The sequence below is a fragment of the Dendropsophus ebraccatus genome, chromosome 6 (assembly GCF_027789765.1).
Source record: "Dendropsophus ebraccatus isolate aDenEbr1 chromosome 6, aDenEbr1.pat, whole genome shotgun sequence".
Lineage (NCBI taxonomy): Eukaryota > Metazoa > Chordata > Amphibia > Anura > Hylidae > Dendropsophus > Dendropsophus ebraccatus.
The window spans coordinates 48,720,830-48,736,975 of record NC_091459.1 but is presented as its reverse complement, the minus strand read 5'-3'; the positions used below and the strand labels follow the sequence as shown (position 1 = coordinate 48,736,975).

At 40.5% G+C, this 16,146-nt stretch overlaps 1 protein-coding gene across 7 annotated transcripts in view; it reads left to right on the top strand.

Annotated features, from left to right (window-relative positions):
- Positions 1-16,146, top strand: part of PTPRK (protein tyrosine phosphatase receptor type K) — a 255,773-nt gene that overhangs the window by 222,643 nt on the left and 16,984 nt on the right. For all 7 annotated transcript variants that reach the window (XM_069974941.1, XM_069974940.1, XM_069974946.1 and 4 more), the window contains 4 exons: positions 4,549-4,733; positions 4,881-4,968; positions 6,905-6,981; positions 14,435-14,471. In XM_069974941.1, coding sequence (XP_069831042.1) covers positions 4,549-4,733; positions 4,881-4,968; positions 6,905-6,981; positions 14,435-14,471 — 387 coding nt within the window. The remainder of the gene's footprint in view (positions 1-4,548; positions 4,734-4,880; positions 4,969-6,904; positions 6,982-14,434; positions 14,472-16,146) is intronic.

Here is a 16,146-nt window from a genome sequence, read left to right as displayed (position 1 = left end):
TTTTTTTTATTTTTTTTTATTTACTTACAGTACAAAAAACATTCTTACATTTTTTAAAAAAAAGTTTAATTTCTGTTTTACAGCCTCTGCATTATCTTCTCATCTGTGAAGTCCATGAGAAGCAATTCTCAGATGGTTTCTTATTTAGGATGGGCGAAGCTGGCCTTCGGTAGGGTTCATATGATTCAAAAGATCGTCTTTTGAATCCCGCTTTCTGCCCACTCCATGGAGAAGGTGGCTACAGCTATGTTTTTCGGACGGTCATCGGACAATAGCCACCTTCTCCATGGAGCAGGAAGACGGGGGATTTAAAAGCCAATCGTTCAATTTTGAACAAACCCTAACAAAGCCCTCTATGCTGATTGCTTTATCTTATCAGCCTTTCTTTTCTAAGGAACTTCTAAGTTTGTTTGTTTTTTAACCTCTTAATGATTGATACACCTTTTTAACAATAGCTTGGAGGTCATTGCATATAGAGTTGGCTTAGGAGTGTTCACACATGCCGTAACACAATAAAAAATACAATGGGAGTACATCTTTTAATTGCGGTAATTGATCAGTTTATTAGAGTGCTGCAATATTTCTTTGTGTTACTGAATCACTGTATTAGTAAATATTAATTTAATTGTCCACCAGTCCCTCATTATGTTAACTTACAGAAACTCTAACGTGTGCAAAAATACCCTCAGCAGCGGGTGCTGGCTATATCTTATGCTGACACCCGACTACAATTTCAATCCGATCCCATCACTTTAACAACCAATAGCAATCACGGCATGCAAAGAGTGAACTGACAGGCGCTGCACCTGCCTGGATTCAAAGATCAGAAACCCTGCAACATATTCGCAGGATACCAATCGCCACTATGGCAGCGGAGGCTTTTACTAGACCTCCGCACCAGCCATAGTAACTTTGCCCCAGACAGCCTCTACCAGCAGAGCATTGAACAGTAAAAACAACCTTTAATTGACATAAAAAAAATGCAAAAACATAACATAATTTTCACTGTAACAGACTCTTTACACTTTATAGCTATTCATTTTATACTGTTTGCAGCATTTTTAACTTACAGCATATTATTCAACTTTCCTTCATCTCACAAACGTCTCCAGCTTTATGCGTTTGGCTGCAAAAGATGCTCCTCCCGCCCCCCCCCCCCCCCATCACACACACACACACACACACACTTCCTTGAAAGTGGGGAAGAGGGGCAGACCACCTTTGTTTTACATCTGCTAATCTTCTGGTGCATATGGCAATTTTATGCATACACTCCAAGCACCTGACTGAGATCGAAAATTATAATCTTAGTCTGGTTTCAGTCCTAGTTTTTGTTTTTCTGTTGGACAGTAACGGGAAACAGTGTGAAAAAATTCTTAAGGGTGCGTTCACACCTACAGGATCTGCAGCAGATCTGCAGCAGATTTGATGCTGGGTTCAGTTATTTAAATGAAATCTGCTGCAGAAAATCAGCTGCAGATCCTGTAGGTGTGAACGCACCATAAGGGTACTTTTACATGTGGCGAATTCTCTCCCACACGCCGAAACAAAAGAACGCCGATCAGCAAGATCAGTTGCAGTGCCTTTACATGGCAGGAGAAATCGAATGGCCGGGCTGCACAAATGATCCATTGAAACTAACTTCATGGATATACATATATCAGTACTGTCAGTTTACCAAACACACAGTAGTTGCTTACTTACCTAGTGTTCTGCTGCTTGTGATCCCGCATCCTCTTCTCCAGCTTTTCTGTCCAGCTGCTGTCTTCAGGCCTAGCCTCCTCTGGCTTTCAATCATTCTGGAGAAGGCGGGGCCAGAGAAGAGTATGCTGAACTACAAGCAGCAGCACACTAGGTAAAGAAACAACTGCTGTGTGTTTAGCAAACTGACAGCACTGATATGTGTATATCCGTGATGTCATTTTGCGTGTATCATTATCGGCCTTGCCTCTCCTGTTTAACCAGGAAGCTGTGTGCCAAGAAATTTTGAAGCCTGCTCTAAATGAACGATCAGCCGAGAATTAAGCATTTTTCCTGTCAACTGATCGATGTCACTCTAACACATTTCTACCAACGTTCCTGGCATAGTTCATTATTTTACTCACACAGCTGTATTTTTATTAATATTGGACATCCTCTGTAAGGGTATATTCATAGAGGGCAGATGTGATTTTGAGCCTTTTTTTCATTCATCTAATTGAGGTTTGCCAAAATCCATGTGCTTGCTTCCAAAACAACTTTATTCGTATGTATGGAACATGTCTGCTAGGCGTCAATATACCTGAACACCTGTTGTTGTTGACAATGATGTTACTGCTGCTGCTGATGTAGTAGCAACTAGATTGTTCCTTCAAAGAGAAAACATTTAGTAGTAGTTTTGGCATTTCTTTAAAATGAGTCCATTTTGTTTGTATACTGTAGATTAGCACTCTACGTAAACTTTCCTTTAGTATAGTTTATTTTCTGCTGTTTTATTTCAATGTTGGGCTAGAGCTACATGGCAGAATTTGCCTTTAATGACATTAACTGCATACTGTGTTGCCGACACTGACATTTCCTTGGATTGGCCTATATGGGACTGATAAAGATGCAGAAAACTGCACATTCATTTAACTATATACTATACGGCTGTTGGAGTGATACTGTGTCTTGTAGTTGTCTTCCATGATTATTGGCGTAACAATAGCCATTTGTTCTCTTTTGTGACCTTGTACGGGATGTTAGTTTTAGTCTGCATGGCTGTATTGACCATCTATTTCATCCATCTCTGCAAACCATGAACATATATGTTGTATATACATCTGGTGTGGCTTGATTTAGGTAACAAAATAATATGCAAAAAAAATCTTTGTTTTTTTTCTTTGCTGCCTGACTTCAGTGCCAATTACTGGTAAGTAGGATGACATGTTTGTTTTTTGTTTGTTTTTTTTCTTTTATAATTTTGTTGCTCAAAATATTTTAAACAATTCCCTTAATCTGGAAACTCTTGCAGGTAAAACCTATTTTGTATGTGACATTCCTAACAATTATAAAGCTAGACTTAACAGCCGAGAGGTGCTACTATGTTAATTCATGGCAGATGCCACCCCCAGATGCTCCTGCCAGAATCCTGCCGTAGTATATCTAAACAAGTGACAGACTTGAAGATATCCTGTGAAGCATGGAATATGGGTCTGGCTTATTTCAGTGTATTCCTGTATTGCAGATTTTCACAAAAATCTAGTGTAAGGTGTTATTTGAACTGAAAAGTAACAAATTTGATTTGTGAAATACAAATCTAATGTTGCTCATTTACAGGTATCAGGACTTACGGAGGGATAACTTAGATGTATATTAATCTCTTAAACCACAAGTTTACCTGCTACGAGTAAACTTGGAGGCCAAAATCACACTACTTTTGGTGATTTTAGGGTCAGTAGGGCTCTATGAATCTGTTTCTCATGCATAAAGATGAGCGAACCGTAGCATTTGATTGCTGGTGAATAAAGATGATGGATGCAGCCATAGACTATATCAATGTTTTTCGAGGCAGCCTTATGACTTCATCTAACTACTACAGCCACCAATAATCAAGTGCTGCGCTCTCATGTTCACTCATTTTGGGAGCTCTTGGCAGCATAATAGATATTGCTGGAAGGTCCGGTCCGTAACACATCATGAATGCATGGACCATATTCACAAGGCGTGAGAATAAGGTCTTAAAATGTCATTTCAAACTAGTTTGCTGAAATAGTATAAGTGATTATAAGAAACACTGTAACAGGGCTGTTTTCCTACCTCCCCTCCTCACTTATCTGTTGCAGAGAAGCAAAGTGAAGACTGGTTTGTTGTCCATTATACCCTATGGAGGGGGATGAGTGAGCAGGAAGAGTAGAGAACCAGCCCTGCAGTTTGCAGTTGAAGGAGCCAGGACAGCACAACATCCTGCAATCTTATCTCACCAAGTTCCCAGACCAGCACTGAGCAGTCTGAACTACAGCATTTTCTCCAAACTGCAGGGCTGGTTCTCACTCTTTTCCCTCGGCCATTCTCCTTTCTATAGACGATAATGAACACAGAAAACTCGTCTTCTCTGTAATGTAGATGACTTTGTCTTGATAATGAACCAATCAGAATCAAGGTGGGAAGGTTGGATAGCAGCATTTTGAGTACAGAAATTGGCTTTTTTTTTTTTTTGCCTAATAAAAATCTATTAGAGTTTCTTTTCGCTTGTTCTATTGTTTTCTGCAAAGTTGTTTGAAATGAAAGTTACACTTTTAAGCTTTTGATGTAAATTTTTTAAGATTCATATACAACAAGGCCCCTAAAATATTCCAAAGTTTTCTGATTTTAAAAGGTACCTTATTGATGCTTCATTAACTCAACATGATTGGTAGAATTGATTTGGCAGCTGTTTACTGGACTTTGGATTATCTGGACTGGACTTTTGGATTATCAATTTACAGCTTCCTTTCTATTATTGCCATGTTAAGCATGAACGCTACTGCAAACCAAACCAGCAAACCAGCCGTAACTGTAATATGTGTAATTTTCTTGCTGTGTTCTCAGATGAAAACCACACTGCAACAGCAGAGTCTAGTCGTCTCTTGGATGTTCCACGTTACTTATGCGAAGGGACTGAATCTCCATACCAGACAGGACAGCTTCACCCAGCCATCAGAGTTGCTGATCTGCTTCAGCATATTAACCTTATGAAGACTTCTGACAGCTATGGATTTAAAGAGGAGTATGAGGTACACTTGCTAGGATAGCAATAACCACAACTCTTAAAATTAACAAAAGAGAAATTCCAGATCCTTTTTTTTTTTTTTTGTTAAACTGGCCTAAGAATGAATTTTTTATTTATTTTGGTATATTGTATGTATGATTTGATGTTGCAGAGTTTCTTTGAGGGGCAGTCTGCATCATGGGATGTTGCCAAGAAAGATCAGAACCGGACAAAGAATAGATACGGAAACATCATTGCCTGTAAGTTTTCTGCAAACATTACTTTGTGGTTAACTCCTAAACCACCTATGTGTAATAAAGAAGTATGCCTCTGAAATTAAACTTTTAATATGTTGCATCCCTGGCGCAGAACATAACAAACAGTCTATTCTTCGCTTTTCACGTTCCCCAGCATCCTCCAACATTAAATTGGGCCTAGCAAAAATTATCATTTTATCTGACAGCTGACACTGTCATCATCTGGGAAAAAAAATTTAGGGATGAAACTCCCATGATGACACCAAAGATCCTTACTTTCTAAAATATAATTTGTAGATAAAAGATCTCTACTAAATAGATGATGTTATAAAGACCATTTGATCATCGCCCTGTGTCACTGATCATGTTGAGTGAACTTTTTGGTAGTTTATGTTCGACAACAGTTTGCTGAACTCGAGCACTCAACTTGACTACCAACATCTGCAGAAGTTGGTTGCCATCCTAGGGAGTCTTTGAAAACATGGATACAGCTATAGTATACAACCATGTTTTCTTGACAGCTCTAGGGCAGCATCCAACTTTTCCAGACACTGGTAGTCAAATGCAGAGTGCTTGGGTTCGGCAATATGTACCCGAAATTCCGAACAGTTCACTCAACACTAATCTTAAATGGTCTGTATAAACGGTCATGGCTAAAGATCAACTAAAATGTATATGGCTTTGTCTGCTAAATGATCGTATATAAGATGATTTTTCTTTCAATGTGTATTCAGTCAATCCGCTTTGTGTGCCCCCATAATAAAATATAAAATTGATTACTAAAGTGTCTCTACTAAAAGATAAATTAGAACTTAAAATATAGTTTTTGTTCTTGGTGAAATGTCATAAGTTGCACAATAACCAAACGTAGACATTATTATTAGAGATGAGCGAACCTGGAGCATGCTCAAGTCAATCCGAACCCGAACTTTCGGCATTTGATTAGCGGGGGCTGCTGAACTTAGATAAAGCCCTAAGGCTATGTGGAAAACATGGATATAGTCATTGGCTGTATCCATGTTTTGCAGACAACCTTAGAGCTTTATCCAAGTTCAGCAGCCCCCGCTAATCAAATTCCGATCGTTCGGGTTTGGATCGACTCAAACCCGAATTCGGTTCGCTTATCTCTAATTATTATGCATTGCAAAATTAGAGAATTAAATGAGAAGTCCTGTGAAATGCAAAAAAAATTTAGAAAGACAGAGGAGTGCAGGATAATTAAAGTAAACTTACCTGTCACTGTTCCCCTGTAGTGCTGCTCTTGGGTCCAGCTGACAGCCCTCGGCCTCCTGCAGCTCTTTCAGGTGTAACGCCACGTAATCAGCCAATCAGGGACTGGTGCGGTACACTGCCCCCAGTCACTGACTGGCTGAGCAAGCAATCGCTCAACCAGGCTGTGACGTTGCAGCTGAAAGAGCCAAGTATGTGACATACCCTGACGGCCTTGCTTTTTTAAAATTTCATTGCACTTCTCCTTTAATTTTGGTGGGAAATATTATATAGTGCCTATTAGCCATAATTGACAGTTCTAGAAGACTCCGGATTGGACACTACAGCTGTCAATTGTAGCGGAAGGTTTTCGAAAATTGAAAATTGATGAAGACAGAGAGCAGAAAAAGATAAGACAGGATTGGCTTCAGTTATGTAATAACTAAGAGAGAATGATAATAACTGGGATAGCTATTACTAGTTTGGTATCTGATAAAAAGGAAAACAAAACAAACCAACATATTATTCTTCCTAAGGGAAGCAGTCACTTCTTTAGGACTTCCTAAAAACTCTCTGCTCTCAACTGACCATACTTTAAATTCCTGTCCTGGACACTTCTTAATATAGTGCTGTGCTTAGTAGGCAAATCATATAGAACAGAGCACTTGCTTACAGGTTCCCTTTTAAATAATATTTTTTTTTCCTAAAAAATGATCCACTTTTTTGCTAGACGATCACTCAAGAGTCATCCTACAACCAGTGGAAGACGACCCATCCTCTGACTACATAAATGCCAATTATATTGATGTAAGTGAGCGGCACCATCTCCCCTCTGTTCCTGCATGCCTTGAGCTTTTGGCTTTTGTATGTGAGTGTTTCTTTTCCGCATGTCATGCCTATGAAACTGATTGCAAGTGTTTAAAAAGAAGAGAAACTGTACACTTTCCTTGTTCTAAGTCTTAGTACTCACTGACATTGTTGTGCTTTCTTTCACACCTGACTTTGGTTTGGGCTGTAGATTTGGCTGTACAGGGATGTAAGTACCACTATATGTGAATAACAGACCCCTACAATAAACATTTAATTATAGACATTGTCCCCAATTACTTTCTAATTCCGACTAATGCTTATTACCCAACATCTGTGCATGCTTCACCTGATTAACTGCATAGTTTGTTTTATTCCTTTTTGATTTCGTTGTGTTTTTTCTTCATTTTACTTATATGTAACTATTGTAACCTGGCAAAATAGTCCAATTTGTTTTTGTACGGTCCCTGAAATGTTTTATACTTTCCCCAGTAACCTTCCATGCTCATTTTTAAGTTTGTTTTATTTGGCTGCTTCATGCTTTTTGTAAAACATGTATAAGTTTTTATAAAATGTTTATCTTGCAGTTATATATAAAGAGCCTGAGAGTAGAGATGAGCAAACAGTTCGGAAGTTCGGGCTCAACAAATTTCTTTGGAACCAGAACACTCAACATTTGACTACTGGTGTCTGGACACATTTAAAGTGAATATACCATCAGGCTCAGGCTGAAGCACTGAAGGCACACCGACCCACCCCTGGTGGAAAGAAAACCTATGACACGGCTCAATTAGAATCCATGAAGCCGCATCATAGAGGGGCAGGGGGCCTGCGGCCTGCCTCCAGTGCCTTAGCCCGGGCCTGATGGCTCATTCACTTTAAAAGCACCCTAGGGAGTCCTGGAAAACATGGATACAGCCATATGCTGCATCCCTGTTTTCCTGACAGCCCAAGAACGGCTTTCAATCTCTCCAGATGCCAGTATTCAATTGAGAGCATTCTGGTTCAGAAAAACATTGGCAAACCCGAACTTCCGAATTGTTCGGTCATCGCTACCTGAGAGACGATTTATGGTACCCGAATGATGGACAGCATGAAATAGCTAGTTACCTTGTTACTGATGACTGTTTTACTCTGGTAATGATGTTGCATTTCAGAGAAAAGCATAATAAAAAACTGAGCACTAGGTTAAGTATTTTTGGAGTCCAAAGCTCATTATTAAAATATTCTTTTCTAAAATTCTGCAGCGTTTTAGAGTAAAACATAGTTGTCAATAACTTGTCAGTTAGGATTTCATGCTGCCAGTGGCTCAAGCAGCATAAATCTACCTTACAGACTCCCATTACATTTTTTTAAATTTGTCTACCTATGTAAAGACTTTTCATGGAAACCTTTTGCTCTCTGGTTCTGATTAAAGTTAGAAAGCTTGTTACATCTGCAAAAAAGGTCTATGTTATAGCAGTTTTAAAAGCAACCTAAAATGATACACTAAACTGAGAGAGTCAGCCAAAGTGCCCCCCAAAATTGCACAGTATTTCCCCTAGTGGTCCCCCAACAGGGCCGTATTTACCACTAGGCACCTGTGGTCCGGTGCCTAGGGCAGCAGCTTTCAGGGGGGCAGCACCAGGGAGCAGGGGGTGAAGAAAAAAAAAAACTTGTTTTTTTTTTTTTTTTTTTTTTTTTACTCTTCCACCTCCCCTTCAGACTTGCCAGTAAATCTGGTGTATTTTCAAGGTGGTAGGGGGGTGTTGGGGGAATGCATGTGGCGGAAACCACGCTCCCATTTCTTCCCCACTAGTCATGTGCTGTTACCAGGATTGTTGACCATACACCTATTGGTTACCGCATGACTGGTATCTGCTGCATGTGGTGACGTAAAGTAAATGTGTGAACGCAGCCTAGGTCTGATCAGATATCAATGTGATGGGGAGTAAAGATGGGGCGTCTTCAGGTTTAGTGCCTAGGGCAGCAGCAGCTGTTAATACGGCCCTGCCCCCCAACATTATGCCCTATAATTAAAGGGTTTGTGTGGATAGCCCTTCTCTCTCACCTTATTTGACTATAGACATGGGGTATTGTTATCACGTCCTAATAATACCACTACAACCCATGCATGATTCTTGCAGGCAGTTGGATAATTACCCTGACAGCTTCCCCACCTGGCATTTAGTAGCAGCTTCCTGTGCCCAGTGTCAGAAAGGTGGTTAACCAGAAACGTAAATACATTTTGTTTAAATCAGCTGACTAGGTAAAAATGTATTAAAGGGGTTGTCCGGCATTAGCACATTTTTCCTATAGCTGTAGTTATATAGAAAATAATATTATATGCTTACCAGTCCATGCTCTCCTGGTGTCCTGGTAATGTTGTCTCCAGTGTCCCGTGCTGACTGCTGATGTTTCACTTACGAGATGAAGTCTTCAATCACTGACTGTGACAGGATAGCACAGCTGCCTGTAATTGGCTAAGCTGGCTATCACTTCCAAGATGAGCCTGTCTCGAAAGGGAAGTGTCTGCAATCATCGGAAGACATTGGGGGACTTCGGACAGGTAAGCATAGGATATTTAACATTTTCTAAATGACTGCACCTATGTAGGACAACCCCCTTAATCGCGCCCCCCCCCCCCCCCCCCCCCCCCAAAAAAAAAAAAAATGCTGATTGAAGCAGGTCACCACTGCAGTCAGTGAGTGATGGAACAAGCATTTTATTCAATTTCTTGTGTGTCAAGATGGGACCACCAATGGGAATCTGCATTAGTACATAGTAATGGAATGGCAAAAAAGCTAGTTTTAATTTTCTTTTTCTCCCTGTCTGCCCCGTTAAAATTAACCTGCCAGATAATCCCTTTAAAATGAATGTGTCATCAGAAAAAGATCCATTATTTAAAGTTTTTATGCTAAAGGAGAAATCTGGTGATTTAAAAAAATTGTCAGCCGACAGACAGGGGCAGAGGGAAACATAATACAATCATTACTTATTTCTCCCTACACCCACAAAAGGCCCCCTGCCAGAAGGCTTTTTTGTTCACGAATTCTGATGTTGTACGACTGGTAAGTAGGGATTTGTTAATTATGTTCTCCCTGCAGGCTGACCATTTTTTTTTAAATTGCGGTACTTCTCCATTTAAACATACTCTTTAAGTACAGAAAACAAAAAAGGGTAGATCTCTTATTGTGTTTATATACTGTACCTAATTGTCCTGAGTCTTAAATTAATTACAGTCCAGAGTGTACTATTATCACTATTACCCACACTAGTCTATTATTTAACCGATTTTTTTTTTTTTTTTTTTTAATGTTAAATTCTAAAAGGGCCCTTATCCCCATACATTATCACCATACATATTATACATCAGAAATACCACATTAAATAACGGTCGAATCACTAAAACAAGCAGGGAGAGAACAGCGCAGCTGAGGCTGACTTTGGAGTCTGTCTTGGTCACATGGCACAGAGGCAGGAGAGAACACATTTAGTGCACGCTTTACCTGTTCTGGTGATCAGAGGGGTCTCACCGGGCACTTTTTCGGTTCCTGGGCTGTCCGCCGACATGCTGCTCTCACAGAAAATGGTCAGTCAGCATAGACAATATAGACCCTATGCTGACTGTCCCATTTACTATAGGAGCAGCACGTCAGCAGATCTTGTGGAAATGCTGACTGCTGGAGAGCGGATAGTGTGGCAGGTGCACAGTTTACACATATATACACATCAACATATACACATCAACAATGTACAGACACATGACATAGATGCTCACATATGCACATTTACAGACACATGACATAGATAGACACATATACATACACAAGCATATTCACTTTTAATGTAGGGAAGATGCAGGGTTGTTTATAGTACCTCCCCTGTATACATGGGTAGACAAATTAAACATTGTTTTTGTGGGGTATGGTGTATGCAGGTTGTAATAAATTAATCCCAGTCAAGATTGTGTTTAAATCAGCTACTTGCCTTCTATACTAGTAATTTCTCATCAGTCAGGGTGTAGTGGTTAAAGTGTCTGTGTTGTGCAGTTACTACCACAGTCATTTCTTCCTGTTTAACTTGAATATGGTGTAAACATCTCATCTCTTCATTCTTGTTTCTGTTTGATAACCAGAGTAGCATAGAGCCATGACCCCAATATGCACAGAGCTAGGGTGTAATACCTCTGCCCTAATTTAAGTGTAAACTTTTCTAAATTTATTTTAACTATTCTATGCACCTGTAACAAACAGATCTTCAACTTTTAAATTAGATTTTTTGTACTATGTTTAGTATGTGTTTTTTTGCTCTCGATAACAGTCGGTTGTTAAGCTATTGATGGATGGACTTTATTTCTAATTACGTAAACATATTTAAGCTGTTTTCACTTATTTGGGGAGATTTATCAAACATGGTGTAAAGTTAAACTGGCTTAGTTGCCCCTAGCAACCAATCAGATTCCAGTTTTTTGTTTTTTTTTTCTTCAAAGAGTCTGTGAGGAATGAAAGGTGGAATCTGATTGATTGCTAGGGGCAACTGAGCCAGTTTCACTTTACACCATGTTTGATAAATCTCCCCCATTGTGTTTTGTGTTTTATATGGAAACCCAGCATGACACAAACCATGCTCTGCCTATGGAGAATGCTTAAAAGTGTACCTATCATTTAGAGAGGTTTTCCACCTTAAACTAACGTGTCCACAGTGAAGGGGACAAGTAAGTGATTGTGAGGAGGTCTGACCCCTAGAATGGCCCTCAGCTCCTTTGTTTTAAATGCAGCCGTTGGTACAAGATATGACCCGCAGCACTATTTTTATTCCCTGTGAAGCCGCTGGTAAAAGCCAAGTATTCGGCTCCTTCCAGCAGCTCCATATAGAATGAATAGAACTGTCTCTCACATGTTGAACCTGTAGCTTTATTCAAAACAAAGAAGCCTAGGGCTGATCTGGAGACGGAAGGGAGGGGGGTGCAGAGGTCAGACCCCGTGCAATCTCTTACTTGTCCCCAATCCTATAGATAGATAGGGATAAGTTAGTTTAAGGTCGAAAACCTCTTTAAACAAACTTCTGACATGTCATAGCCACATGTCAGACGTTCTTATCGGTGGGGTGTGTGTACTGAGACCCCCAACAATCGCTACAACTAAGGGGAACAAATGCTTTGCAGCGTGCGCTTTGCCCCTTCATATCTGCTCTTACTGGTCAAGTATTAGTAGACAGAATTATAATGGAGCCTATGGAACTTCCAGTATTCACATCTACCCGAAGCTCCATAGGCTACCATTATAATTCTGTCTACTGCTAGATTAGCAGTAACAACACAAAGGGGCATGCTTCAGAGTGCGTCTGCCCCTTTGTTCAAGTGATTGGTGGGGGCGACTTAGCTCCCCCCACCAATACAAACTTCTGGCATGTGGCTATGACATGTCAGAAGTTTGTTTAAAAGATAGTTACACTTTAAAGAGGCACAGTCATATTTTTTGTTTTTTTAAGAAACCAACAGGGGTTATGATCACAAGCCTTTTTTCCCATATGCTCACTGTGTTTATATCAACGTTATACATGTGGCCAAACTGTGGTCTATTTTCCCTCCATGCCAATATTTTGTCTTGTCTCTGTTCAGAAAAGGAGGTCAAATACAGGATGCCCCAGTCCTTTGCACATTCGCAAAAAAGATTTTTTCGGAAAAAAAAAAAAATTGCAATCCTTACCTGACAACATTTAATGCTTTTTCAGAACAGAATCTGTCAGGCTTGCATTTAAGTACTTGACTTCAATACTTCATATGGCACAATATTGTTAGATGTCATCATTAGACTTTAACAATCTGCTAACCAGCACAACCTAGATGTAAATAACATAAGTCGCTTTTTGATCTTGTGCTTTACTAGCCAGTAAGAACACAGTGTGCGTCTGCTCTTCAGTAAAGGCTCCAGAGAGAGGCTGTCAGTTCCATACTAGTCAGTTGCTTGGTTGTACACCTATCTGCACTTACCCTTTATGGGACACCAAAGTTTGAGAGAGGTTTTACATTTTTACGTAATATATTCTGCTGAAAGATTATATGAATTAAACATGGATTGAATACCCAAAGCTCCCTTGTCTATGGATCATATTAGCTATGTTGTAAAGGGAGCAAACATTACAGTGAAACCTGTTTACAGCCATTGGTGTCCTGTATGCGTGATGTATACTTCAGTGTGTCTCATCCTGCTTGAGACTGGAACGGCCAGCGGTTAGTATGTGACTTTGCTACTATAAAGAATAGTTTGGCACTAATTTCTTGGGAAAAGGCAAGCCTTAGATCACTTGTACAATTTGATGTATTGCCCATGTCTCAAATCAAGTAGCAGTTGCATGATTGTTAGTGATTCTAGCTAGTGCTCCACACATTACATAAGTGCTATAATACAGCTATATGCTTTGATATAGCTTCATAATGTAAGTTCTCGTGTAAGGTTGTTAACATTTTTTTTTTCTTACTGGCTAACTATGAATATAACTTTCTTTAAAGCTCCCATGAGGTTGTCACTCAGTTTTCAAAGACCCTAAATAGCAAATTTGCATAATAGAAAAGCACACTCTTCTACTCCACTATAGATGCTTAAAGCTGATTTGTCACTCCCTGACTTCCAAGCTGGTGACACCACTTGATTTCAGTAAAAGCATTCCGAACATACCTTTGTTGTCTTTGTCTTTTATCATTTTTTTTTTATTTGGGCTGTGTCAAGGAGGTGGGGCCTAGGGTTACTACGCCTCTCTGAGCTGTATATGTAGTGCGCACAGATGGAGGGGCAGAAACTATTCTCCATTATGTAGTGTATGTGCCTAGCGTTGCAGTAAGAACTTTAAATAGGTCTTTCCAGCTAATATAAAGTAGTTAAAATTAGTATGTGTTCTCCCTGCTTGTACTGATAGCAGCTTGTTGAGTACCGCATGGAGCTAATATCAGACCCCTCAAGGCTGTGCTGTCCTGCTCTGTACTGAGTCTGTCCATAAAATGTCCAACATGGAGGAGCATGTGACCATGCCCCATCCCCCAGTGTCCTCCATAGGCATATACAGACTCAGTGGTAGGCACTGAGGGCGGGGCATGGTCACATGCTCATCCATGCTTGCCCATCTTATGGAAAAAATCACCACAGAGCAGGGCAGCACAGCCTGGATGAGGGGAATCTGATTTTAGCTCTATGAGGTACACAGGGAGCTGCTGTCACTATATGCAGTAAGTACACTTACCAATACTGTACACTGAGCAGTTTTACTAAGGGTGTAGAACCTGTGCATTTGTAAGTAGTGTTTTACAATTTTATTGTACTCTTTATATATGCAGTTGGTAATCACTGTAAAATGTGTGAATGTATTTTCCTCTTCCTCAAATTTTCTGCTCATGGTTTTAATGTAGTTGCCTGTTAAAGCTATGTGACAAATGTAGATGACAGAAAGTGAACATGTTATTTGCATGTTGTTTCAGGGATACCAGAGGCCGAGTCATTACATTGCCACCCAGGGTAAGAGAATAAAAAAACATTTACTTTTACTCTAATAATTGATTTTGTTGGATTCCATCTTGATCAGGAACTATTTTATTTCAGTAAAGCTAGATGACCTACCGTTAGAGATGAGCGAACCGGATTCGATTTGATCCGAACCCGAACGTTCAGTATTTGATTAGCTGGGTCTGCTGAAGTTGGATAAAGCTCTAAGGTTGTCTGGAAAACATGGATACAGCCAGTGACTATATCCATGATTTCCACATAGCCTTAGGGCTTTATCCAAGTTCAGCAGCCACCGCTAATCAAATGCCGAAAGTTTGGGTTCGGATCGACTCGAGCATGCTTGAGGTTCGCTCATCTCTACCTACCGTTCAAGAGAGCCAATTCTACATAAGGACACTGGATCTACATAATGGCACTTCATCAGCTACCAGTATTAAAATGCTGAGCTATTCTTCTCCCTTAAAGGGGTTATCCAGCGCTACAAAAACATGGCCACTTTTCCCCCACTCTTGTCTCGGGTTCAGGTGTGGTTTGCAATTAAAGAGGTTATCTAGTGCTACAAAAACATGGCCACTTTCTTTCAGAGACAACACGACTCTTGTTTCCAGTTCATGTGCAGTTTGCAATTAAGCTCCATTCACTTTAATGGAACTGAGCAGCAAAACCACCACCCTAGCTGGAGACAAGAGTGGGGCTGTCTGGAAGAAAGTGGCCATGTTTTTGTAGCGCTGGAAAACCCCTTTAAGCTTCATTTACTTCAATGAACTGAGTTTCAAACCCCTCCCAATCTGGAGACAAGAGTGGTGCAAAAGTGGCCATGTTTTTGTAGCGCTGGATAACCCCTTTAAAGGGTTTATCCAGTGCTACAAAAACATGTCGACTTTCCTCCAGAGACAGCCCCACTCTTTTATCCAGATTGGGTGGGATGTTGTAACTCTGTTCCATTGAATTAAATGGGTATGCAAAAGAGGAGTCCGTGGAGCCTCATTGAAGAGTCTCAAAACACAGGACTAGCCAGATATCCCTCCGGGAAGGACCCAGCCAAGTGGCAGCTCCTGTTAGGAAACCACCAAATCCACCATATTAAGTGGCCCTATAAGTCAGTGTAATGACAAGGGATAAACCAAGGCTAGGTAACCATCCACAGACAGCTGTTTTGGGGTGTTGCCCCTCATCAGTGTGGAGCAGGATTCTGGCTAGGTGGGAGCAATGCCTAGTAGAGCCATAAAAGAAACAGATTGCTGAACTCAGGGAGAACAGCCAAATGACAACACTGCCGGACTCCTCTTTTGCATACTCATGTTTCCCAGGGGGCAATGCACCTAGGACTTCACTGCATTGAGCGCTTTCATTAGCAGGCGGCAGTGTTGTCATTTGGCTGTTCTCCCTGAGTTCAGCAATCTGTTTCTTTTATGGCTCTACTAGGCATTGCTCCCACCTAGCCAGAATCCTGCTCCACACTGATGAGGGGCAACACCCCGAAACAGCTGTCTGTGGATGGTTACCTAGCCTTGGTTTATCCCTTGTCATTACACTGACTTATAGGGCCACTTAATATGGTGGATTTGGTGGTTTCCTAACAGGAGCTGCCACTTGGCTGGGTCCTTCCCGGAGGGATATCTGGCTAGTCCTGTGTTTTGAGACTCTTCAATGAGGCTCCACGGACTCCTCTTTTGCATACTCATGT